The 23,706-nt window shown below is 35.6% G+C and overlaps 4 protein-coding genes across 4 annotated transcripts; 3 read left to right on the top strand and 1 right to left on the bottom strand.

The window, feature by feature from the left end:
• The first annotated feature begins 2,444 nt into the window (after positions 1-2,444).
• LOC141290639 (chemokine XC receptor 1-like) lies at positions 2,445-3,972 on the top strand. Its single transcript, XM_073822746.1, has 2 exons — positions 2,445-2,691; positions 3,329-3,972. Exons 1-2 carry the CDS (start codon positions 2,445-2,447, stop codon positions 3,970-3,972), a joined length of 891 nt encoding a protein of 296 aa, XP_073678847.1.
• Positions 3,973-8,497: 4,525 nt separating this feature from the next.
• On the top strand, positions 8,498-9,445 carry LOC141290638 (chemokine XC receptor 1-like). The gene has a single exon (XM_073822745.1). The coding sequence runs from the start codon at positions 8,498-8,500 to the stop codon at positions 9,443-9,445; it is 948 nt and encodes a 315-aa protein (XP_073678846.1).
• A 2,669-nt stretch (positions 9,446-12,114) lies between these two features.
• On the top strand, positions 12,115-14,209 carry LOC141291557 (chemokine XC receptor 1-like). The gene has a single exon (XM_073823712.1). The coding sequence runs from the start codon at positions 12,203-12,205 to the stop codon at positions 13,124-13,126; it is 924 nt and encodes a 307-aa protein (XP_073679813.1). The 5' UTR covers positions 12,115-12,202; the 3' UTR covers positions 13,127-14,209.
• Positions 14,210-15,250: 1,041 nt separating this feature from the next.
• Positions 15,251-22,291, bottom strand: map7b (microtubule-associated protein 7b). Its single transcript, XM_073822744.1, has 6 exons — positions 22,247-22,291; positions 20,542-20,646; positions 20,415-20,456; positions 20,246-20,300; positions 19,997-20,135; positions 15,251-17,168 (listed from the first exon to the last, which is right to left on the bottom strand). The coding sequence occupies exons 1-6, from the start codon at positions 22,289-22,291 to the stop codon at positions 16,955-16,957; spliced, it is 600 nt and encodes a 199-aa protein (XP_073678845.1). The 3' UTR covers positions 15,251-16,954.
• Between the last annotated feature and the right edge of the window lie 1,415 nt (positions 22,292-23,706).

Here is a 23,706-nt window from a genome sequence, read left to right as displayed (position 1 = left end):
TCGGAATCAGCAGGTCACACAAGAAAATTGCAATCGGTGCATCTCTACTTTTTACAAGTTGGAACCTCGTAATTATGGGAATTCTGATATGGCGGGGCTGTTGAATGCTTGAATCTGATTGGCTGACGAACAGCCCAAAACAGCAAAATAACCAAAACCCATGACACTGGCCAAATAAATGAATACAGTAAACAATACGATAAAAACGACAGATTATTTCCATGTTTTTGCCACAATATTACGTTTTATTATGTACGGAAAGCACATACTCCATTTCTCCCACTCTCTCTCCCTCACACACACACACACACACACATACAGTTAGCACTCACGTTAGCATATGTACTAATGTTGCTCTGACAATTAACAACTTAAAAACTACATGACATTTCTTACAAGCGAGTTAACAACAGCATGGTCTTGAAGAAAATGAACTTAAAGTTTAACTGTTAGTAGAGACGATGCTGCTAATCATTTCTGAGAGATGCACAGACTTGAGAGACGTAGTTTATGAGCTTAATCTTTCTCTCCCTCCCTCTGTCTGTCTGTCTGCCTATCTGTCCATCTGTCTAAACTTTTAAGGACAAAAACTGGACAAATGTCTTGAAATATATCATCTGATCGATGTTTTGAAGTGTGGTAACTGTAGTATAAGCGGAATAGTTGACTTCGGTCTGTTGAATTCTACGAAACGAATTATTTTCTAAGAATTCAACGGCCCCTCGTCAATTACTCCTTACTTAACATCTGAAGAACCTTTCTGTTTCACAGAAAGCGAAAGAAGGTTCTTCAGATTATAAAAAGGGAAAAAAAGATGGTTCTCTAAAGAACTTTTGACTGAACGTTTCTTTGTGGAACCAAAAATGGTTAATCCATGGCATCGCTGTGAAGAACCTTTTAAACCACCTATATTTCGTACACTGAGAAGTGATCACAATGCATCCATCCATCTGTCTAAACTTCATTATTAACTGCATTAGTTTGCTATCAACGGCTCAAATGTTGTTAGGTCTAAAATGACGTTTTGGAAAACGCAAAGAAGGCATTGGATGAGCTGCGCAAGAAATTAATCCTGCTCACAATAGCGTTTTAAGGACAAAAACCAGATGAATGTCTTGAAATATATCATCTGATATATCATCTTGAAGTGTGGTAACCGTAGTATAAGCGGAATAGTTGACTTCTGCCTGTTGAATTCTATGAAAATAATTATTTTCTAAGAATTCAACGGCCCTCGTCAATTATTCCTTACTTCACATCTGAAGAACCTTTCTGTTTCACAAAAGGTTCACTGCAGCAAAGAAGGTTTTCCAGAAAGAGATGGTTCTCTAAAGAACTTTTGACTGAATGGTTCTTCAATGGCATCGCTGTGAAGAACCTTTTAAAGCATCTTAATTTTTAAGAGTGTACACTGATAAGTAATCACAGGGCATACATCGACTATCTCTGGACCAGCGCACTCATCGGAAAAAGAAGTTCATACTTATAATAGAACCCTTTATAAGGTTCCCTAAGAACCACCCTTTGAGAGTATATTATATAGTAACTTAATCTTCAAAAAATATCTTTTTAGAATGTATTTATCAGTGAAATAAATAACCACTCTGACTTGGAGCAGGACGAATCAACAGAAAACCAATTAGCATCCACAGTATCACTTATTACACATGAAAAATAAACAAGTTTTACATCCAATCAGGTATTTATATCCTCATAAATTCTGCCTCGTTCATTAAAGATGTTATTTCTGTTTTCCAGCAAATAAGTGGGAAACAAAGTTAGCTAACGTATAACTTTGTGATGCCATTTGACATTATTTGGGTCTTCTGCTCATGGGAAAGCAGGTGTCCTTCCTATGGTATGAGTTACAGAATATAAAGTAGAGCAGTGACTTCAAGTATAAATATCACAAAGCCACTTCAGCTTTCTCTAATCGTGTGAAATGAAAAGCTTTAGAGTCTGAGGCTTAAGGTAGGATGTATGTTACTTACCCAACTTACAAACTCTGAACGCTCCTTTTTTATTCATTGATTGGGTATGTTCTTATTACTCTCATTAAAGCTGGTTAATCTAATCATATACTTCATGAAATTCCAGTTCATTTTATACTTGAGATTCTGATCACTGTGCTCGAACAAGATCAATATCATCAATAAATCAGGTAAGTAATGTATATATTCAATAGACTTAGTTATCCAAGTTAAACTGATTAACATTGTAATGTATTAATATTTGTATTGTATTAATGTCTCTCAAACACATCCTCTGTACTTTCAAAAGTGTAGAAATTTTACATTTAAGTCACTGTGTAACTTACCATTTTTTTGTAATTAATTAACAAGCCAATTTTAAAGAATATGTTTTAAGCTTTAGTTTTTTTTTTTTTTTTTTACACAAAGAGCAAAGACAAATCTGATCTGGCCAGTTTGCAGCTGAAGATCAACATGACTGATGAGAATACAACGGACACGAACTACTACGACCTGTCGTGTTACGAAGAGGTGGAGAAATTTAGATTCCTTGATATTCCACAATTTTTTATATCAGTGTTTGTGTTGAGCTGCATCTGTAACATCCTTGTTCTGGTTTTCCTGGCGCTCCTCAAAAGCCTGAAATCCGTGACCAACATCTTCATCCTCAATTTAACTCTGTCAAATCTGCTGTTAATTTTTGAACTTCTGCTTTTCGTGTGTACCTTTTGCATTAGATTGTTGTTTGACTAGATGTGACTGCATGCTGTGGACTTGTGCGTTTGGAGATTAGGACATGCAGTCTTTTTTTGTTTGTTTCCTTAATACCTTAAAAAAAATTGTACTTCAGTGAAGTATTACATGAAAATAAATGTTTTGCTAAAATTTGTGTCTGTTTTGTTTTTGCCATGTGTGTTTACTCTGATAACATTTTATTTCTTATTATTAATTTCCAAAAGTATTTTTTTGTTCGCTCAACTTCTGTCATTTCAGGCCATTCAGACAGGAAATGTTCAGTTAGCACAACTTAAAAAACTGAGCAATATGTGTTTGCTCTGATAACATATTATTTCTTAGTACTAATTTCCTTTAGTATTTTTTTGTTCACTCAACTTATGTCATTTCAGTCCTGCAGACAAGAAATGTTCAGTTGGCACAACTTAAAAAGACTTTTTTCTCCAGAAAACTACTAATGTTAAGTTGACTCAACTAGACATTTTTTGTTTCACTGACAAATTATTTCCAGTCAGTGTAGCTGATGTTTTCAAAAGTTGAGTAAACAAGAAAAAACAAAAGGAAATTAGTACTAAGTTTTTTTTTGTTGAACTGGCTTAAAATTTTTTACAGTGTGTTTTCAGCCTTGTACATTTGGGGAGAGATATTTGGAGAAGTCGGCCTTAAAGCTATAATATTCCTGTTCTATGTTGGTTTTTACAGCAGCGTGTTGTTCTTGACTCTAATGACCGTTCAGCGTTACATGGCAGTGGTTCATCCTCTGTCTGATTGGAAGAAATCCAGATGCTTTTCAGTCGCTCCTTTTATTATTTGGATCCTGAGTGGAACGGTTGCACTCCTCATTACAATTGATTCCAAATTCATAACAGAATTTGAATACAGTGTTGAGTGGATATCTGCCATTGTTTATTTTCAAAATGCCTTTTTCTTTATTGCATTTCTGATCATGTTTTTTTGCTATGGCAGAATGTTTCGGACGATTAGAAAATCACAGACTAATAAGAGACACAAGACTGTTAGACTAACTTTTTTTATTGCACTGGTGTTTTTTATCAGTTGGGCTCCATATAACATTGTCAAATTCCTATCTTGGACCTTCGATCAATTCATAAAATGTGAAGAAAGCAAACGACTCTACTATGCTGCATATTATGCTTACCGGATGATGGCTTTCTCACAGTGTTGCATAAGCCCGGCGATTTTAGTTTTTGTACATGCGAGGTTCCGTAATAATCGTTTTGAACAAATCCAAGGAGACTTTGTTTAAAGATTGAAGAACAATGAAAAATCCCAGTACTATTAATTGTTTTGTTGTTATTCACAATATTTGTTTCTATGGTAAGATAAGACTTACTATAGACTTGAAATAAAAGTTTGGTCCTTAAAAGAATTGCCTCACTCAGATAATGTTGCACAATTAAAATGAAAGATGACACACAGGCTATCATGTCAGTTATTGACGTTACTCCCTGGTTCAAATAAAAATCTTGTCAAAACTGTGTCAAAACCATTATTATCTGAGAACGAGAAGGGGATTTACATGTTGAACACAGATACGATGATTAGATTGAATTTACATTACACAGATCTGGTCACAATGCATTCTCAACTACCTCTATGTCTGTTTTCTGTTGTTTTAACATGGGCATAGTCTTTGAACTTTTGGTCCCCCTTGTATGTCCACAGAATATAACTCAACATACAGCCATTATTGTCAAAATAGCTGGCAACAAAAGTGATTACACCCTAAGTGATAACAGCAGTATGTTGTTTAACCATGCAAAGCCACATGTCCTATTCATCATGTTTATGTTTTTGTCTGCTTGACATGCTTTATTTACATGCTTAACTTTACTGTTTTTGTGTTGTTGAAGGAACACTCCATTATTTTTTCCAACTCCCCTAGAGTTAAACAGGTAAGTGTTACCGTTTTTGAATTCATTCAGCTGATTTCCGGGTCTGGCGATAGCAATTTCAGCATAGCTTATCAGAGATTTTTAAATCTGATTAGACTGTTAGCATCTCGCTTACAACTGATCAAAGTTTTGATATTTTTCCCATTTAAAACTTGACTCTTCTATAGTTACATTACGTACTAAGACTGACGGAAAATTAAAAGTTGTGATTTTCTAGGCTGATATGGCTAGGAACTATACTCTAATTCCGGCGCAATAAACACACCTGATGGAGAACTTGCTTGGATGCAAGAAATCAACTTCAAGTTTAAACACCAGGCTAAATGCCCCACCTGACATTAATAGTAGTCATGTTTATTACTTCAGAATAAAACATGAGGTTTCTTTGTAGATTCCACTGTTAGTAGTGCACGTTACGGCAAAGAATTCACCATGGTTGGGAAAGTGATTTCAGAAGACCTCTGGGATCGAGTTGTAAAAAGTTAGGAGAAGGCTAAAAAACATTTCAAAGGCTTAAGCTATCTCTCAGAGTACTGTTCAGAGCATGATTAAGAAGTGGAAAGAGTATGGCACCACCAGCACATTGCCTAGATCAGGCCACCCATCCAAAGTGGATGACAAAGGGTAGGACTTACAAGGCTTTTTGGCTGGGTTTGGTCAGTCTGTTATCTCCCAAGCTTTACAAGTTGGCCTGTATGACAGGGTGGCATTAAGGAACCCTTTCTCGTTTGCACTATGCAAAAACACATTTAGAACAGTCTGATACCTTCTGGCAAAAGGTGCTATGGTCTGATGAGACCAAAATTGACCTTTTTAGACTGAACTCCAAGCACTATGTTTGGCGAAAAGCAAACACAGCACACCACCCAAAACACACCATACCTACTGTGAAGCATGGTGGTGGCATTATGCTATGGGGGTGTTTCTTTTCAGCTGGGGCTGGACGATTGGTCAGGAATCAGGATTAAAGGGAAAATGGATGCTGCCAAGTACACCTAAATTCTTGAGGAAAACCTGCGGCCCTCTGCTAGACAGCTGAAGATGGGCAGGTCATTCAGCTTTCAACATGACAATGACCCTGAACATACTGCCAAAACAACAACGAAATGGCTTAAAGGGATAGTTCACCCAAAAATGAAAATATGATGTTTATCTGCATTTGTGTTCTACTGAAGAAAAGTCACCTACATCTTGGGTGCCCTGGGGGTACGCAGATAAACATCAAATTTACATTTTTGGGTGAACTATCCCTTTAATGATAAGAGGGTGAATGTCCTTGAGTGGCCAAGTCAGAGCCCTGACTTAAATCCAATCGAAAATCTGTGAATGGATTTTGAAGAGAGCAGTCCATTGACTGAACTTGAGCAATTCTGCAAGGAAGAATGGCCAACAGTGTTGGGAAAGTTCATTTTCTACATGAACTAGTTCAAAGTTCAGTTCACACATTTTAAAATGAACTAGTTCAGTTCATAGTTCATAATTCAAATTTTTTGAACTAAGTTCGCAGGTTCCAAAATGAACTAGTTCATAGTTCTTTTATTTTTACGCGGAGTTGCTTCTTGAGACCCGACGGGCACAGTTTACACAAAAAGGTAAGATTTTTCCCACCTGGATCATCACTGACCTTTTCAAAAAATTATTTTAAGTGGACATATGAAGTTTCATTCATCATTGAGACAGAAGTAGTGCCGCTGCCTTCATCGGATTTTGCCTCTATTCATTTTTCGCAATTTGATGACGCATGCGCGGTGCGACTCTGTGGCGGCTGGTGTTGCCAGATCTGGTCTTTTCCCCTATATAATAAGGCCCGTTGTAGATTGTGTTGTAGCGGTTGTAGCCTAGATATTGTGCAGTCAGTGGTTATAGCCGGGATTTTGCCTGGCTCCATAGAAATCTGGCACTCTTTAGAACAAAATTGAACTACGAGAGAACGACGTTCATAAACGCCAGAATGAGCGCGTTCACGTTCACGTTCATCAGGCAGATATACAGCACGTTCAGTTCACGTTCACCCAGAATATGAACGAGTTCATGAACGATCGTTCAATGAACTCGTTCAGGCACAACAATGATGGCCAAATAATCCCCAATCAAGGTGTGCAAAGTTAGTACAGACATGGGCAAAAAGACTCTGTAATCAAAGCAAAAGGTGGCTCTACAAAGTATTAAATCAATGGGCTGATGATTTTTTCCAACCCTGTTATTCTAGTTATTTTATTAACTTGCATAACTGTTGTGTTTTTTCTTTCATTGGTTTAATGTTGTACAGTAAATAAAGCTGGAAAAGTTATTTGGAATGGGGTTTGATTCCAGGCTGTATTACAGATAAAGTAACTATTTCAAAAGGTTTTGATGATTTTCTATAGGCACTGTATAAACACTTTTGGCTTTTTTCCATGAGGAACCATATGTTGTCGCCATGTTACGCTTCGGGTTTCCCGAGTTCGAGTCCTGAATCACAGACATTTCCCCCATCCCATAACTTCTTGTTTAGCTACTGTCCTTTCATTGTCATAAAATGGCAAAAACGCCAGAAATAAATCTTTAAAAGCAAAAAAAGAACTATATGCTTTGAGAGAAAGATGTAAGCTGTCTCATTTAAACTTTGTTATACAAAGTTTATGTTCATCATATATTTTGGAGTGTCATTTTCTCTGTACAGATGATTAAGTTGTGGGAAATGACAACATCTGTCTGGGTAGTATTACACAGATAGTGCATATCTTCCAGTTGTTTAAGTAAAAGCAATTACAGTATGTTGATGAAAGCCAGAAATAACTCAATGGACCATATGTGAGCGCTTTACAGCTTTTTTTTTTAGCTTTTTAAGTAAATGCTACTCCATTTCCCCTACAAGAACATGAAGATATGACTATGACTTTTGATTACAACATTTGTTTTCTTGGAAAACTTGACCACATGTGACTTTGTTTTGAAGCTAGAACAGACACATGACGTCATTTGGGTCTTTTGCTCATGAGAAAGCAGGTGACTTTCCTATGCCATTTGTAGAGCAGAGCAGTTACTTTGAGCATAAAGATCACAAAGCCATTTCATCTTCCTCTGAGCGCGTGAGATGAAAAGATTCAGAGTCTGAGGTTTGAGGGAGGATGTATGACACTTGCCCAACAAACAAAGACAATTTGGAGACCACCAGAACAATAATGCTGCTTTAAGTCACTGAGTGGGTGCATTCTCATAACCTGCAGTTATTATAGTTGACATAGTTAAAAATTCTATCTCATTTTATACTAGAGACTGTGGTCGCCTGCATTGATCTACATCAAGAATTCAGGTAAGCTACACTCTTAAAAATGCTTTAAAAGGTTGCCATAGAAGAACCATTTTTGGTTCTACAAAAAAAAAAAACATTCAGTAGAAGGTTCTTTAAAGAACCATCTCTTTCTTACCTTTTTATAAACTAAAGACCATTCTTTTGCTGCAAAGAACATTTTGTGAAACAGAAAGGTTCTTCAGATGTTAAAGGTTCTTTATGGAACCATTTAAACAAAAAAGATTCTTCTATGGCATCGTGAAGCACCTTTATTTTTAAGAGTGTATATATCTTCATTTGAAATAGTTATTCAAGTTATTCAAACTGACTCGTATAACTTCACTTTTTCCCACTGAGACTGTATTAATGTTTCTTAAACACATCCTCTATACTGTCAAAAAACATTTTTCTAAGTTGTAAATAAAACTGGAGTATGTTTTACAAGAACATACTATATTAGTTTTCCTTCTTACTATTTATATATAACTATTTTCAACGTTTACAAGCAAATTCTAACTGATTTTTTGTTTTTTTCAGTGAATAAAGAGCAAAGGTTGAACCTGGACAAATCCGATCTGGCCAGTTTGCGAATGGAGATCGACATGACTGATGAGAATACAAAAGACAATGACTTTTACTACAACTACAACACTGAAGACTATGACGACCAGTTGTGTCGCAAAGAGGAGGTGGTGAAAGTCGGATCCATTGTTATTCCAATTTTTTTCACAGTAGTGGTCGTGTTGAGCTGCATCGGCAACATCCTCGTTCTGGTGATCCTTCAACTCTACAAGAGCCTTAAATGCCTGACCAAAGTCTTCATCCTCAATTTAACTGTGTCAGATCTGCTGTTCACTTTTGGACTTCCATTTTGGGCCTCGTATTACATCTGGGGTTGGACATTTGGAGAGGTTGGCTGTAAAGCTGTGAAGTTTCTCTTCTACGTTGGCTTTTACAGCAGCGTGTTGTTCTTGACTTTAATGACCGTTCAGCGTTACATGGCAGTGGTTCATCCTCTGTCCAACTGGGAGAAATCAAGATGCTTTTCAGTCGCTCCTTTTATCATTTGGATCCTGAGTGGAACGGTTGCGCTGCTCAGTTCACTTCATAGTACAGTCATGATAGAATCTGACAGTCAATACTGTGAATATGACAGTGTTGAATGGAAATCTGGCATTGCCTATTTTCAAAATGCCTTTTTCTTCATTGCATTTGTAATCATGGGTTATTGCTATGGAACGATGCTTCGGACGATTACAAAATCACAGACTAACAGACACAAGACTGTTAGACTAACATTTTTTATCATATTAGTGTTTTTTATCGGCTGGGCTCCATATAACATTGTCATGTTCCTAAAATCTTTGACCTTCCATCCATTCATAGACTGTGAAGTAAGCAAAAGAATCGACTATGCATATTATGCTTGCCGAATGTTAGCTTTTACACACTGTTGCATCAACCCAGCGATTGTAGTTTTGGATGCAAAGTTCTGTAATAATTTACAAGAGCCTATGAACAATAATGTAAATAACTATCACAATATTTGAACTTCTGATTCTACTTGGTAAGATAAGCTAGACTTGAGAGAGAAAAGTTGGGTGCTTAAAGGAAGAGTTCACCCAAATCTAGAATTTGCTGAAAATGTACTCACCCTCAGGCCATCCAAGATGTACAGTAGATGAGTTTGTTTCTTCATGGGAACAGATTTGCAAGAATGTAGCATTCCATCACTTGCTCACCAGTGGATCCTCTGTAGTGAATGGGTGCCATCAGAATGAGAGTCTAAACAGCCGATAAAAACATCACAATAATTCACAAGTAATCCACACGACTCTAGTTCATCAAAGCGTACATCAGTGTTTGTAACAAAAGAAATCTATCATCAGGACTTGTATATGCACAGATTAGAGATTACCTGATGGACTGCAGTCATGTGGATTATTGTGATGTTTTTATCAGCTGTTTGGACTGTCATTCTGACGGCACCCATTCATTCACTTGCAGAAGATCCATTGGTGAGCAAGTGATGTGATGCTAAACTTCTCCAAATCTGTTCTGTTGAAGAAACAAAATCATCTACATCTTGGATGACCAGAGAGTGAGTAAATTTTAAGCAAATTCTCATTTATTTTTTCAAAAATGTATAATAAAACAAACACTAAAGATTGAAGAATTTGGCTGCATGTTCCATGAAGATATTTTGTAAATATATCAAAACTTAATTTTTCATTAGTAATATGCATTGCTAAGAACTCCATCTGGGCAACTTTATAGGTGATCTTCTCAATATTTTGAATTTTTTGCACCCTCAGATTACTGTATTGTTGTATCTCGGCTAAATATTGTCTTATCCTAACCATACATTGACCTTATTTATTCAGATCTTTATTTTATCAAAATGGACCCTTAATGACTGGGTTTTGTGGTCCAGGGTCACAAATTACAAAGAGCATCTGAAACATAAAATATTTAAATGCTATTTTTGTGTTAAAAGCATGTTCTAATTTGAATACACAACAGAATCAAGTTTTTACTTTTATTGAATGTTGTGAATGAATTGTTGTGACCTTCTCAAATACTCCCACCCATAATTACTGTAAAGCAAACCAAAACTGTTTGTGAATATGCAGATTATGCAGTTTTGGTTTTGTGCAGTGAAATCCGTCAAATGTGTTATGACTGGAAAGTGACTATTTTTTCTTTCACGTGACAGTGTAAATTGTGGTCTGTGGCAGGAAGCACTTCATCATCGACCTACATAAACAGGAAAATGGAAGATTTGAGATCATGCCAAACTTATTTTATTTTGCATGCAATTTTTAACAGGCTAATATCAACAATATTAATGTGTTTGTAGCCTACATATAGTACATCTGTTCCCTAGAACCATTATCACCTTTGAAAAAAAACAACAAACTACCAGACAAAAGTTTTTGAGAGAAATTTTTTTTAAGAAGTCTCTTCTGCTCACCAGGCCTGCATTTATTTTATCCAAAGTACAGCAAAAACAGTAAAATTTTTAAATATTTTTACTATTTAAAATAAATAGATAAAATAACTGTTTTAATTTATTTCTGTGATTTTAAAGCTGAAATTTTAGCATCATTGCTTCAGTCACATGATCCTTCAGAAATCATTCTAATATTTTGATTTGCTAATAAGAAACATATGTATCATTATAAATATGTAAAACAGTTTTTTTCAGGATTCTTTGATGAATAGAAAGATAGCACTATGCCATTCAAAAGCTTGGAGTCAGTATAATTTTTTATACTTAGGAGGTTGGGAAACAATTACAGAAATTAATACTTTTTAGCAAGAAATGCTTTAAATTCTTTAAGTCAATTATAATGTTAAAGATTTCTATTTCAGATGAATACTGTTCTTCTTTCTATTCATCAAAGAAACCTGAAAACCGAGCTGTTTTCAACACAATAATAATAATAATAAATGTTTTTGAGCAGCAAATCGGCATATTAGCATGATAGAATGCATATTAGAATGAATCTGAAGAATCATGTGACTGGAGTAATGATACAAAAAATTGCTTTGAAATCACAGGAATTTTAAATATATTTAAATTGAAAACTGTTGAAAAAATAATTCAAACTTGTACCGTTTTTGTTGTACTTTGGATGAAATAAATGAAGGTTTGGTGAGCAGAAGAGACTTAAAAAACATTCAAAATCTTACTGTTCACAAACTTTTGACTGGTAGTGCACTTATGCAACTTTTCAAACATTCAAAATCTTACCGTTCACAAACTTTTGACTGGTAGTGCACTTATGCAACTTTTCAAATGCAGTCACAATTCTGACAAACACATGAATTTATTTCTTGTTCTTCAATGGGTTGTAATCTTGAAACAAAGGGCTACAGCTTTGCTTTATGTTACTTAATAACATAAAAATGAAACAAATAAGGTGACATTGTTTTGAAACTTCCATTAACTGGCAACTACCTTAAAACGTTACTAAGGAATTGCCACAGCACTTTTAAAGAACAACTGCTTACTTTGTGAAAACGATACTTTCATTTCACGTTTATAAAGGAAAGGAGAAATGACTGAGTTTTGAGGTTGGTGTCTTTTTTAACCCTCCCATTCAACATAAAAACACTGAAATATCATTTCCTAAACTTAGACGTTACTAAATATCAGCTTCAATTTGATGTGCAGTTTTCTACCAATTTACTAACAGAACTGACAAAATTAAGGTAAGAATATTCTTCTTTATTATTTTATTCATATATACAATAATACTCAATTCTAATGACTAAATTAATATGATTATATAGACAACATCATGACTGAAGGGTATACAGATTATCCAGAAACAGAAGACCAACTATGTCGCAAAGAAGATGTGGTCAAAGTTGGATCCATTGTTATTCCAGTGTTCTTCGCTCTTCTGGTTGTGTTTAGTTGCATTGGTAACCTGCTGGTTCTGCTCATCCTGGTACTGTACGAGAAGCTGAGATCGCTGATCAACATCCTAATCTTCAATTTAGCTTTGTCAGATCTGCTGTTCACTTTTGGACTTCCATTTTGGGCTTTGTACTTCGTTTGGGGTTGGACGTTTGGAGAGCCTGGCTGTAGAGCTGTGAAGTTTCTCTTCTACGTTGGCTTTTACAGCAGCGTGTTGTTTTTGACTCTAATGACTGTTCAGCGTTACATGGCAGTGGTTCATCCTCTGTCCGACTGGGACAGATGCAGATGCTTTTCAGTTGCTCCTTTTATCATATGGCTCTTGAGTGGAACAGCTGCACTGTTAGTCTCTCTTCGTAGCCAAGTCTTAGAACACGAAGAGAGTCTTTACTGTGAATTTGACAGTATTCAGGTAAAACATGTCAGTGTTTATTTCCAAAATGTTTTCTTCTTGATTGCATTTTGCATCATGGGATTTTGTTACGTTAGAATGTTCCAGACAATCGCACAAACGCGAACAAAACGGCGAAACAAGACTATTAAGCTTATATTTTGCATCGGGCTGGCATTCTTCATCGGATGGGCTCCATACAACATTGTTATGTTCTTGAGAATTCTGCAGGATTATGGTTGGTCTTCATTCATAGACTGTAATGTATCCATTCGTCTTGATTATGCATATTACACTTGCCGGCTGTTGGCTTTTTCACATTGCTGCTTAAACCCAGTGCTTTATGTTCTGATCGGAGAAAGATTTCGGACACATTTGAAGACAATGTTAAAGACATTGTGTTCAAAATAAAGCAATTTGGTATGTTTGTTAAATGCAACAATTTTCACCATGGATATCAGATTATTCAAGAGGTGTGATATAATGTAAGCTACTATGTAAAAATTTGCAGAATCTGCAAAATGTTAATTATTTTACCAAAATAAGAGGAATCATATAAAATGCATGTTATTTTTAACATGTATTTAGCACAGACCTGAATAAGATATTTCATATAAAAGATGTTTACATATAATCCACAAGAGAAAATAATAGTTAAACGTATAAAAACGACCCCGCTCAAAAGTTTACATCCACTTGAGTCTTAATACTGTGCTGTGACCTGAATGATCCACAGCTTTGTTTCTTTTTTATTTAGTGATAGCTTTTCATGAGTCCCTTGTTTGTCCTGAACAGTTAAATTGCTTTCAGGTCCCAACAAATTCTTTGGTTTTTCAGCATTTTTGTGTTTTTGAACCCTTTCCAACAATGACTGTATGATTTTGAGATCCATCTTTTCACACTGAGGACAACTAAGGGACTCATATGCAAATATTACAGAAGGTTCAAATGGTCACTGATGCTCCAGAAGGAAACACAGTCCATTGAGAGCTGGGGGGTGAAAACTTTTTGAATTTGAAGATCAAGGTAAATTGAAGTTATTTTGTCTTCTGGGAAACATGGAAGTATCTTCTGTAGCTTCTGAAGGGCAGTACCAAATGAAAAAAATATATATTTAGGTAAAAAAAGATAAATGTGCACATCTTCATTCTGTTCAAAAGTTTTCACCCTCTGGCTCTTAATGCATCATTTTTGGAGCATCAGTGAGCATTTGAACCTTCTGTAATAGTTGCATTTGAGTCCCTCAGTTGTTATAATCATACAGTCATTGTTGGAAAGTGTTCAAATACACAAAAATGCTGAAAAACCAAAAAATTAATGGGACCTAAAGGATTTTTCTGAAGAACAGCGGGCAGTTTAACTGTTCAGGACAAACAAGGGACTCATGAACAGCTATCACTTAAAAAAGAAACCGCTGTGGATCATTCAGGTAACAATACAGTATAAATAATCAAGTGTATGTAAACTTCTAAACAATGTCATTTTATGTAAAAATATCTTATTCAGGTCAGTAAAAACAACATGCATTTTGTATGATCCCTCTTCTTTTGGCAAAATAATTTACATTTTGCAGATTCTGCAAGGTGAATGTAAACTTTTGACTTCAACTGTACATGAATATAAAATGTAATTTATTCTTGTGATGCAAAGCTGAATTTTCAGCATCATTACTCTAATGATTCCACAACCACTTAAAATCTGGGGGTCTTTTTTAAGAAATTTATATTCTATGTATTAAATGCGTTAAACTGATCAAAAGTGTCAAAACATTTATGTTACAAAGGATTTCTATTTTAAATGAATGCTGTTTTATTATACATTTGTAGAAACTGTGATACATATTTTCTCCAAAAAATATTAAGAGCACAACTGTTTTTAACATTGATAATAAGAAGAAATGTGCATTACATCAACATATTAAAGTGATTAAGACAGGAGTAATGATGTTGAAAATTCAGCTTTGCATCACAGAAAGAAATTACATTTTAAAATATATTACAATAAAAAACAGTTATTTAAAATAGTAATAATATTTCACAATATTGCTGTTTTTACTGAATTTTTAAATCAAAAACATATAGCCTTGGTGATTTTTTTTTTTTTTTCAAATTGTTAAATGCTAGCTTACATCATACCATACATCTTGAAAAATGTATAGATCATATTTGATTAAACATTTTTTTTAAATGATTGATTTGTTTTGGACCATGGACCATATTTTTTCCACAAATACCTAAGAAATACACATAATTTAGTTCCCTAAATTAAAGAAATATTCCACATTAAATATACACTTGATTAACAGGCTCTGCGGCATGCTGTTGAAAACCACTGAAAATTTCAAGATCCCTCTTTGGGAAAAAAAAAAATGCAAGTTTACATGGTTTTCTTAAACATCTAAACCTCATGGGAAAAAAAAAAGATGCCAGCTTCACACCAACACCATATAAACCACTATCTAGGCCAGCAAAATGTCAAATGTAATTTACTGTGACAATTTCATTTGACACAGACATATGCACAAAGCAGCCTTAGTCGTTTCTAGATAAAAAGTTTATTGATTTTCATAATTTGTACATGCATATAGATCGACTTGGTTGGGAGAAAACGTTTCAGTTTATTAAAGCGGTGCTCAGTGCTGTCGGTTTGTTCAAGGGCACATGGGTGCTTTATCAGAAGAAATCTGTCTTAGTAAACAAGTTGTGCTTGTTTTAAACCTTCACCCACCCCATACTTTTTTAGTGTTTGCATATCGAGATTTACAATTTCTTGGTTTCAAGATATGTAATTGATCCCTGCTTCTTTTTTTTTTGCATGGTGTCCACTGACCATCCACTGATACTGATTACAACAAAAAACAAAGTGAGACAGTCTCAAGTTGTTTACAAGATAAACTGCTTTATAATATGTCCTATATACTGTAGGATACTTGGTTTTCCATAAGCCCTATCAAATATTGATGGCGGTGTCTCATAGGGCTTGAATGGAAATGGTTATATGATGCAGCAGGACTCACAGGGCTGACAGCATGTGTTACAAGCTTATTATATAAAGAGGATCTTTCAAAAACAAAAACCAGCCCTTTAACAGCTCTACAAACAAATCCTCAAAACTTCACTTCATCTGATAAGGCAGAGGAAAAACATAGGTAGCAGCATTTCAATTTAAAGAGATTCTGCTCATTGTTTATTAATGATTTTTAACGATTAGCTTGTATGGGTTCTACTGATGAAATAGACGTTAGAATTTATATATGCATAAGTTTCTATAGCACAAGTTGCTTTCAGATGTCTGTGATTAATGCTACTCAAAACAACAGCTGAGTGAATCTCACACATCACAAAAACACATCCAGGTCATGTTTTAACCCATAAAAGTAATGGAAAAAACAATCAAATTGTTTTGAATCAGCATTAAGTATAGGCAGTAGAACAACTATTTACACTCTACATAACATAGAATTATTTTTCCCACAATTACTGTATAAATACTTTTTTCCCCATATATTTTGAGTTTAAATAAATCATGGATATGTTTCTAAGATGGATTCACCCAGTCATATCAGGAAAAAAAATTATATATAATTTTAGGATGACACATTTAGAGCCGTACATTAGGGTGGAATGAGATGAGGTCTTTGCAAATGCAAACCATAGCAAAATTCATAATTCAAGAGGCAAAAATCTGTTCAAGCTTTACAAAGAGGGAAGAAAATATGTTCTCTTCATTCAAACAATAATTATAAAACTAAGCAGAGAGTTCAGCCATTCAATCGCTGGCATAACGAGAGCAAAACTCAAGGTTTTGCCATAAATCTATGCAAACACAACAAACATCATTCTTTTGTCACACATTCCTTATGGTTAGCACTTCACAGGAGCTTCCACAACAGCGACGACACTTTTCTTCAAGTATTAGATGCGACTTCGGCCCCCCAAAAGACGGAAGATGTGGTTCCACGTTCAACTTTAGTTTAAGGAGACAGGAGCTGATTACAGGAAGTAGAAGTTAAGAGAATTTTATCATTTCCATTTTAGTTCTCTAAGTGTCAGATGAAGAGAAGTACAGGTAGGGGTCTCCCGCCGACTCGGTTTTCTTTCTTTCCTGCGTTGCATGTTTCATTTCCAGCATTATAAATGTTTATACATCTATAATGGGAAAACGCTATCTAAATAAGGTAAAGAGGGTATGGAACGTCACCCCCAATCCATGTTGTGTCCAGCCTGACTGACCTGAACTCTACTGCGCCGGGTTTTCCTCTAGTCCACTGACGTTATGCATGCTGCCGTTCTCTCTGAAAGCCAATAAGGGAACCTTTCTATTCTCCTCCTCTTCATTTTCCACCTCCTCTCCGTCTCCATCTTGACGGGACAGTTTGGTCCCCATAGGAACCTCTATGACCTCCTCGAAGGCCTCTGTGACGGCGCCGTTTTCTCTGAGTTGGCCAGCCACACTTGGAGTGAAGAAAGGTGTCAGATTACAAACAAATATGAGTTTCTCTGATTAAAGGATTAGTTCAGTCATTATTTACTCACCCTCATGTCGTTCCAAACCTGTAAAACCTTTGTTCATCTTCTTAACACAAATTAAGATATTTTTGATGAAATCCAAGAGCTTTCTGACCCTCCATAGACAGCAAGGATACTACCACAGTCAAGGTCCAGAAAGGTTGTAAGGACATTAGTAAAACTGCCTATGTGACATCAGTGGTTCAATCATAATTTTATAATCTTCATTTATCTTAATTTGTGTTGGGAAGATGAACGAAGAGTCTTAAAGGTTTGGAACGACATGAGGGTTAGTAATTAAATGACTGAGTGTTGATTTTTGAGTGAACTAACCCTTTAAAGGAGTAGTTCACTTTCAAAACAAGAATTTACAGATAATGTACTCACCCCTTGTCATCCAAGATGTTTACGTCTTTCTTTCTTCAGTTGTAAAGAATTTTTTTTTTTTTTTGAGGAAAACATTTCAGGATTTCTCTCCATATAATGGACTTCTATGGTGCCCCCAAGTTTGAACTTCCAAAATGCAGTTTAAATGCAGCTTCAAAAGGCTCTAATTGATCCCAGCCGAGGAAGAAGGGTCTTATGTAGTGAAACGATGGGTTATTTTCTTAAAACATTTACAACTTATATACTTTTTAATCTCTGCCAAGCTAGACAAGATGAGAAATTGAGGTTAAAAAGTATATAAATTGTAATTAAATATAGTTTTGCTAGATAAGACCCTATTTTCCTCGGCTGTGATCGTTTAGAGCCCTTTGAAGCTGCGTTTTGGAAGTTCAAACTCGGGGGCACCATAGAAGTCCACTATATGGAGAGAAATCCTGAAATGTTTTCCTCAGAAAACATAATTTCCTCACGACTGAAGAAAGAAAGACATGAACATCTTGGATGGCAAGGGGGTGAGTACATTATCTGTAAATTTTTGTTCTGAAAGTGAACTACTCCTTTAAGCATATTGTTGTATTGTCATTAGAAGTCATTTTGGTTAAAATGCACAACTAAATTAATAATTTTAAATGTAAATAAATAGTGTTCATACTGCCTGTAAACAAACCATCTTAAGTGCTTAGAGATGTAAAAATAAGTTGTGTTCCTCTTATCACCAGTAGAGGGCTGCAGAAAACCATTTATTGTGTTATACTAATCCATTTAGCAGACAATTATTCAAAGTGACTTTGAAATAAGGGGAAAAAAGCAATTTAAAAGAAAACACTGGCAGCAAATGTGTAGTAAGCATCTCAATATCATCTTAAATATAAAAAAAAATGAAATACAGCCATAAAACCCACTAAAAATCAGCTCAATAATTATTTAATTTTAATGTGTATATGGGCCATTTTACAGAATTGGTTAAAAGTCAAAATGTCTTTTGCACAATTTTTTTATGTATGCAAATTGCATAATATCCAAGGCACACATTTCTAGTAACTGTGCAGGTGATTCTCATATTGTATCACAAATTTGTCACTACCAAAACACAGTAATAAATATTTGAATAAGAAGGGTTATATTGACCTATTAAGATTTTGCTTACATTTTCCTTGTCAGTATATAAATCAATAACACTTACAATTTGAACAATATTTCAAGTGTGGTTTATGGCATTTGTTGTATTTTGAATTTTTTTTTTCTTTGTAAAAGGCAAAAAGTTGATCATACCGATCTCAAAGTTAAGGATTCATTAGTTTGAATATACATTGAACCAAACACTATCATAACATCTTAGTTGATAATTCAGTATCTTTTATTTTTGACAAAACATCCCATGTTTCGGTCATGACAGCACATTTTCTGTAGTGACAGTAAAGTTTTGGGAGTGACCACATTACATTACAAAATTGTAACCCACATTCTAAAACACTATTAAAACTTTAAAATACTAAAAAACTACATAAACTGTACTAAAATTGTTTATTTCCACCAAATAGAGGATTATGTGTTCACCTTTGTCACTACGGAAACAATAATGACAATTTTAGATACTTTTGAACCTAGCTCAAAGATGCTAATCAGCACAGGGTTAACTAGCAGATTTCTGAATAGTTGTACACATATAAAAACTAAATGCTATGGAAAAACACCCATAAAAAGTGTTTTCAATTACAGAAAAATGGTGTTCGGTAGTGACATTCTTTAAAGTTACACACAGATTTTTCATAGTTTTGAACACATTTAACTTAAAATGAGGGATTCCATCTACTCACCATGTAGCTATGAGAGAGACGCACATCAATATTATATAAATTATTATAAATATACACTGTAGTTAAAACCAGTCTCAGCCAATGGAATTAAACATGCATTAAAAAGACTTTTTTTTAAATAGTTTCATAATTTACAAAGAAAATAAAAGTTTTTTAAAGTTTTTTTTTTTAATAAAAAAAATAAAAAAGACATTTTTAAAAGCAACAACGGTATAAAATGCTAAAATTATTTCAATATCATTTTCTTTAATCAAAAACTGATTGAAAGTACCCACTAAATGAAGATTTTATATATATTTTAAGCTTATATATTAAGTTTAAGCTTGAAATTGTAAATATTATTGCGGGTTTCAATGGATAATGAAAGATTTAAATACTTAAATGCCTTTTAACTGTCTTTTTTGGTTTGTACAAATTCTGTAGAATGGCCCATTTTGTACTTTTTGGTCACACTATGGATTGGGAAAATGATGCAAGTTGGAAGCCAACTGAAGTTATGTTTTAGATCATGTTAACTCTCAAGCCTCAACTTATGATTAGTTATAAAAAACATGGTACTCTGGTCTCACCTGTGACCTGATGTGGGCAGTATAGGTGTAATGAAGCTGGGTCCCGTGTGTCCGTTACTGTCACTGCGTACCGTCTCAGATGTCTCCGAAGCCTGAGGGGGTGACACAGTCACCGAAGGGCTGCTGGATACTGAACTTGCTAAGAAAGACAAGAGAATGAGCAGTTCATAACAGGCATTGTTAATGAGAAATGTCATGTCAGAGTAAGGAAACACTGGTGCATATGCAAATGTAAAACTCATGAATCACCTGAATTCTGTTCACTCTGCTGGCTGGCATCGCCATTTCTCTGTGGTGTGGTTTTCTTTAAAACAGAAAGTAAATAGAAAGTGTGTGTGTGTTAGTGAAAAGCCAACACTCTAAATTAAAGGCAACAACGCTGAAAAGAAGATTGCAAGTGCTCACAGTTATATCTTACCTGATCAGATCGGCGTGTGCGTTTCATAATTTCCTCAAGGCGCTGTGACAAACAAGAACATGCTCAGATAACATTAAAACCCTGTCATTACCTTAAAAAGTGCTTAATAAAAACTAAATTAGCTTACCTTCTTCCTCTCCATCCTCTCAGCCTCCTCTTTCTGGAAGTGTTTCTCTCTTTCCAGACGTAAACGCTCTGTCTCTTCTTTCTGGCGAGCCTCCTCTTCCTCTTTCTGAATAGACAAAGACAGAGCCACAAAAAATACATTTGGATAGATTCTACACATAAAAATATATGACAATTGCATGCTTAACATGTTACTGAGATTAATTACATGTTTAATGTAATTTATCATATATATTACAAAAAGTGGCTTTATAAAGTGGCAGTACATTGTTTGTTGTATTTCCATATCATTAACCATAGCAGCGTCATGCAGCTGAAGTAATTTAAACTAAAATTACTTCAGTTTCTAATTTTTCAGTATATACGTCTTTATTGCTGACTCGTAAAACAGTCTAGTCACCATCTAACGGCAGAACAATGTAACTAAAATTACCACCACGAACAAATGCTCTGTTTCTTAATACTAAACACTTTTAAACACTTTTATACTATTATTTATATAAAACATTATGTATTGAATAGTAACATTTAATACATTTACATGACATTTTGCTAAAACGATTTGCTCTGGAATAGATTAATGAGACCAAAGACTGCCTGCTAGAATTATATCTCATGTTTAACCACTACAGAGACATCAAAGCCAACTGTAAATTTCAGAAGATCTGGCCAAGCTGAGGCTTCTCTCATGCGGGTTCATGAGTGCAGAATGGCCGCTGACAATCTGGAGCTCTCATGTCCGAAAACGTTGTCGCAATTTAAACTATAAACAAGTACATCCTCGCCTAAAAACCTCTTAAAACTACATTACATGACACAAAAATAGTAACATTTCTAAAATTATATTGGATTTGGGCGTCCACCATGACACTCGCTGTAAGAAGTACCGCAAACGGAGCGATATGATTACAAACTGTGAAGCGGCTGTTTGACTTCTGATATTGCTCTAATATTACACTCCTATCAGCCAATCAGATTAAAGGACAAGAAAAAAAACACTGTATAAAAATAAATAAATTCTGCCAAATTCAAGGATAACAGGTGTGTGTGCCACAAAATTTAATTATCGAGGGAAAGTCCATTTATTTCAATAATTTGTTTCAAAGAGTGAAACTTGAATGTTATATTAGTTCACTACACACAAAGTGAAATATTTCAAGCCTTTATTTGTTTCAATTTTGATGATTATGGATTAAAGACAAAAAAAAAAAAAAAATCCAGAATTTCACAAAATTAGAATATTTCATGTGACCAATAAAAAAAGGATCTTAAACACATGTTGGCCTTCTGAAAAGTGTGTTAATGTACTGTATTATGTCCTCAGTACTTGTTGGGCCTCCTTTTGCAATTATTCCAGCATCAAGGCGGCATGGCATAGAGCTGATCAGCCTTTGACACAGTTGAGGTGTTATGGAGCCCAAGTTGCTTTGATATTGGCCTTCAGCTCATCTGCATTTCGGGGTCTCTGTTCCCTCATCTTCCTTTTAACAAAACCTCATAGATTTTCAACGGGGTTTAAGGTCAGGCGAGTTTGCCGGGCAATCAAGTACAGTTATTCCATGGCTATTAAACCAGGTACTAGTAGTTTTGGCTTTGTGAGCAGGTGCCTAATGCTGCTGGAAAATAAAATCATCACCTCCAAAAAGCTTGTCGGCAGCAGGAAGCATGAAGTGCTCTAAAATTTCCTGGTAGACAGCTGCGTTGACTGTGGACTTGATGAAAGACAATGGAACCACACCAGCAGATGACATGGCTCCCCAAACCATCACTGACTGTGGAAACTTCACACTGGACTTTAAGCAACTTGACTTTTGTGCCTCTCCGGTCTTCCTCCAGACTCTGGGACCTTGATTTCCAAATGAAATGCAAAATTTGCTTTCATCTGAAAACAGGACTTGGGACTAGAGCCCTGCGCGGGACTGTTTTCTTCATCCCGCTCGCCGAATTTCTGACCATAACCGCCCGCTCTCGCAATATGTATGTCCACTCCCGCCCGCACCCGCAAAACTCTGAGAATTTATTCCCACACGATAATAGAGTTGCATTGATTTTGTGTCTTCTCCCGTCCCGCAGGAAAAAAAACATATTTGTATTGCTATTATTAAAGAGATTCATGTTTGTTTCTTTCCCTGGCCTGCATGTATTCTGACTCACTGGTAGGGAAGATGAATAGTAGCCTGGACTATCGGGGACATCTGAAACGCTTAGGCTATCGCGCGTTTCTTTAGACTTCAAGTACTTTGATTTTGGCTATTGAAGCATTCCGTAGGCTTGATTGGTCCTGGTGTAAATGTGCAGAAAGCATGTCTGAAAGTAGCTAGCCTATGAGAACACAGAAAGACAAAACACACAATACATTCGAATATAATTTCGTTTTTATCAAAAACGTTGCACCATCACACGGCACATAAAAATAGACTGCTTTGCAAAAAAATACAATGATAAACTACATGAAAACAGCAGTTTTCCAATTATTAACCAAAGCCAGATGTCACAGGTATTCTGTTCAAAAAAATGCAAATAAGAATAAAAACATTCAGACTTAGGCAGCCTGCTCAATAACACTGGCATCATCACGCATTTTGACCTACTGTAATTAACAAATGGCAACGAGAGGCTGTGCTCAAAAAACAACACTAATAAATAACATAAAATAAACAACGTAGACGAATGAATTTAACAAATGAATCACTTTGCAATATTGCTGTGGCGGAAGAGAATGTTGGTGATTGACTGCGGTCCCAATCCCGTGCGTCTCTCTTCCAAGATGCGCCCACAGACACTAAAGGGCCGCTCTGAAGGCGCACTGGATGCGGGGATAATAAAGATTTTGTTTAGATTTTGTGCTGTAAATACCACGTTTGAGGTTCTTTTCTACATCATTCGCTAGGCTACCTCCCGATCCCGCTGTGTTTTTTTAGCCGCCCATTCCCGCCCGCAGCAAAATTCAAACCGCCCGCTCCCGCATGATTTGCGTTGGGTCCCGCGGGACCCAATCCCAATGCAGCCCTCTACTTGGGACCACTGGGCAGCAGACCAGCACTTTTTCTCCTTAGCCCAGCTCAGACGCTTCTGACATTGTTTTTGGTTCAGGAGTGGCTTGACGCATGGAATTCTCCAGCTGTAGCCCATGTCATGCAGACGTCTATATGTGGTGGTTCTTGAT

This window comes from Garra rufa, chromosome 18 (genome assembly GCF_049309525.1).
Source record: "Garra rufa chromosome 18, GarRuf1.0, whole genome shotgun sequence".
Lineage (NCBI taxonomy): Eukaryota > Metazoa > Chordata > Actinopteri > Cypriniformes > Cyprinidae > Garra > Garra rufa.
Note: the sequence above shows the minus strand (reverse complement) of the source record. Positions and strands in the feature narration are given on the sequence as shown.

Bases quoted from the DNA above. Each gene is read 5' to 3' on its own strand.
- LOC141290639 (XM_073822746.1), top strand. From the start codon at position 2,445: ATGACTGATGAGAATACAACGGACACGAACTACTACGACCTGTCGTGT. The intron at 2,692-3,328 runs GTACCTTTTGCA...GTGTGTTTTCAG, and splicing joins TGAACTTCTGCTTTTCGTGT to CCTTGTACATTTGGGGAGAG.
- LOC141290638 (XM_073822745.1), top strand. From the start codon at position 8,498: ATGACTGATGAGAATACAAAAGACAATGACTTTTACTACAACTACAAC.
- LOC141291557 (XM_073823712.1), top strand. From the start codon at position 12,203: ATGACTGAAGGGTATACAGATTATCCAGAAACAGAAGACCAACTATGT.
- map7b (XM_073822744.1), bottom strand. From the start codon at position 22,291: ATGTCATCTGCTGGTGTGGTTCCATTGTCTTTCATCAAGTCCACA. The intron at 20,457-20,541 runs GTAAGCTAATTT...TGTTTGTCACAG, and splicing joins AGAGGATGGAGAGGAAGAAG to CGCCTTGAGGAAATTATGAA. The intron at 20,301-20,414 runs GTAAGATATAAC...TCTGTTTTAAAG, and splicing joins GCACACGCCGATCTGATCAG to AAAACCACACCACAGAGAAA.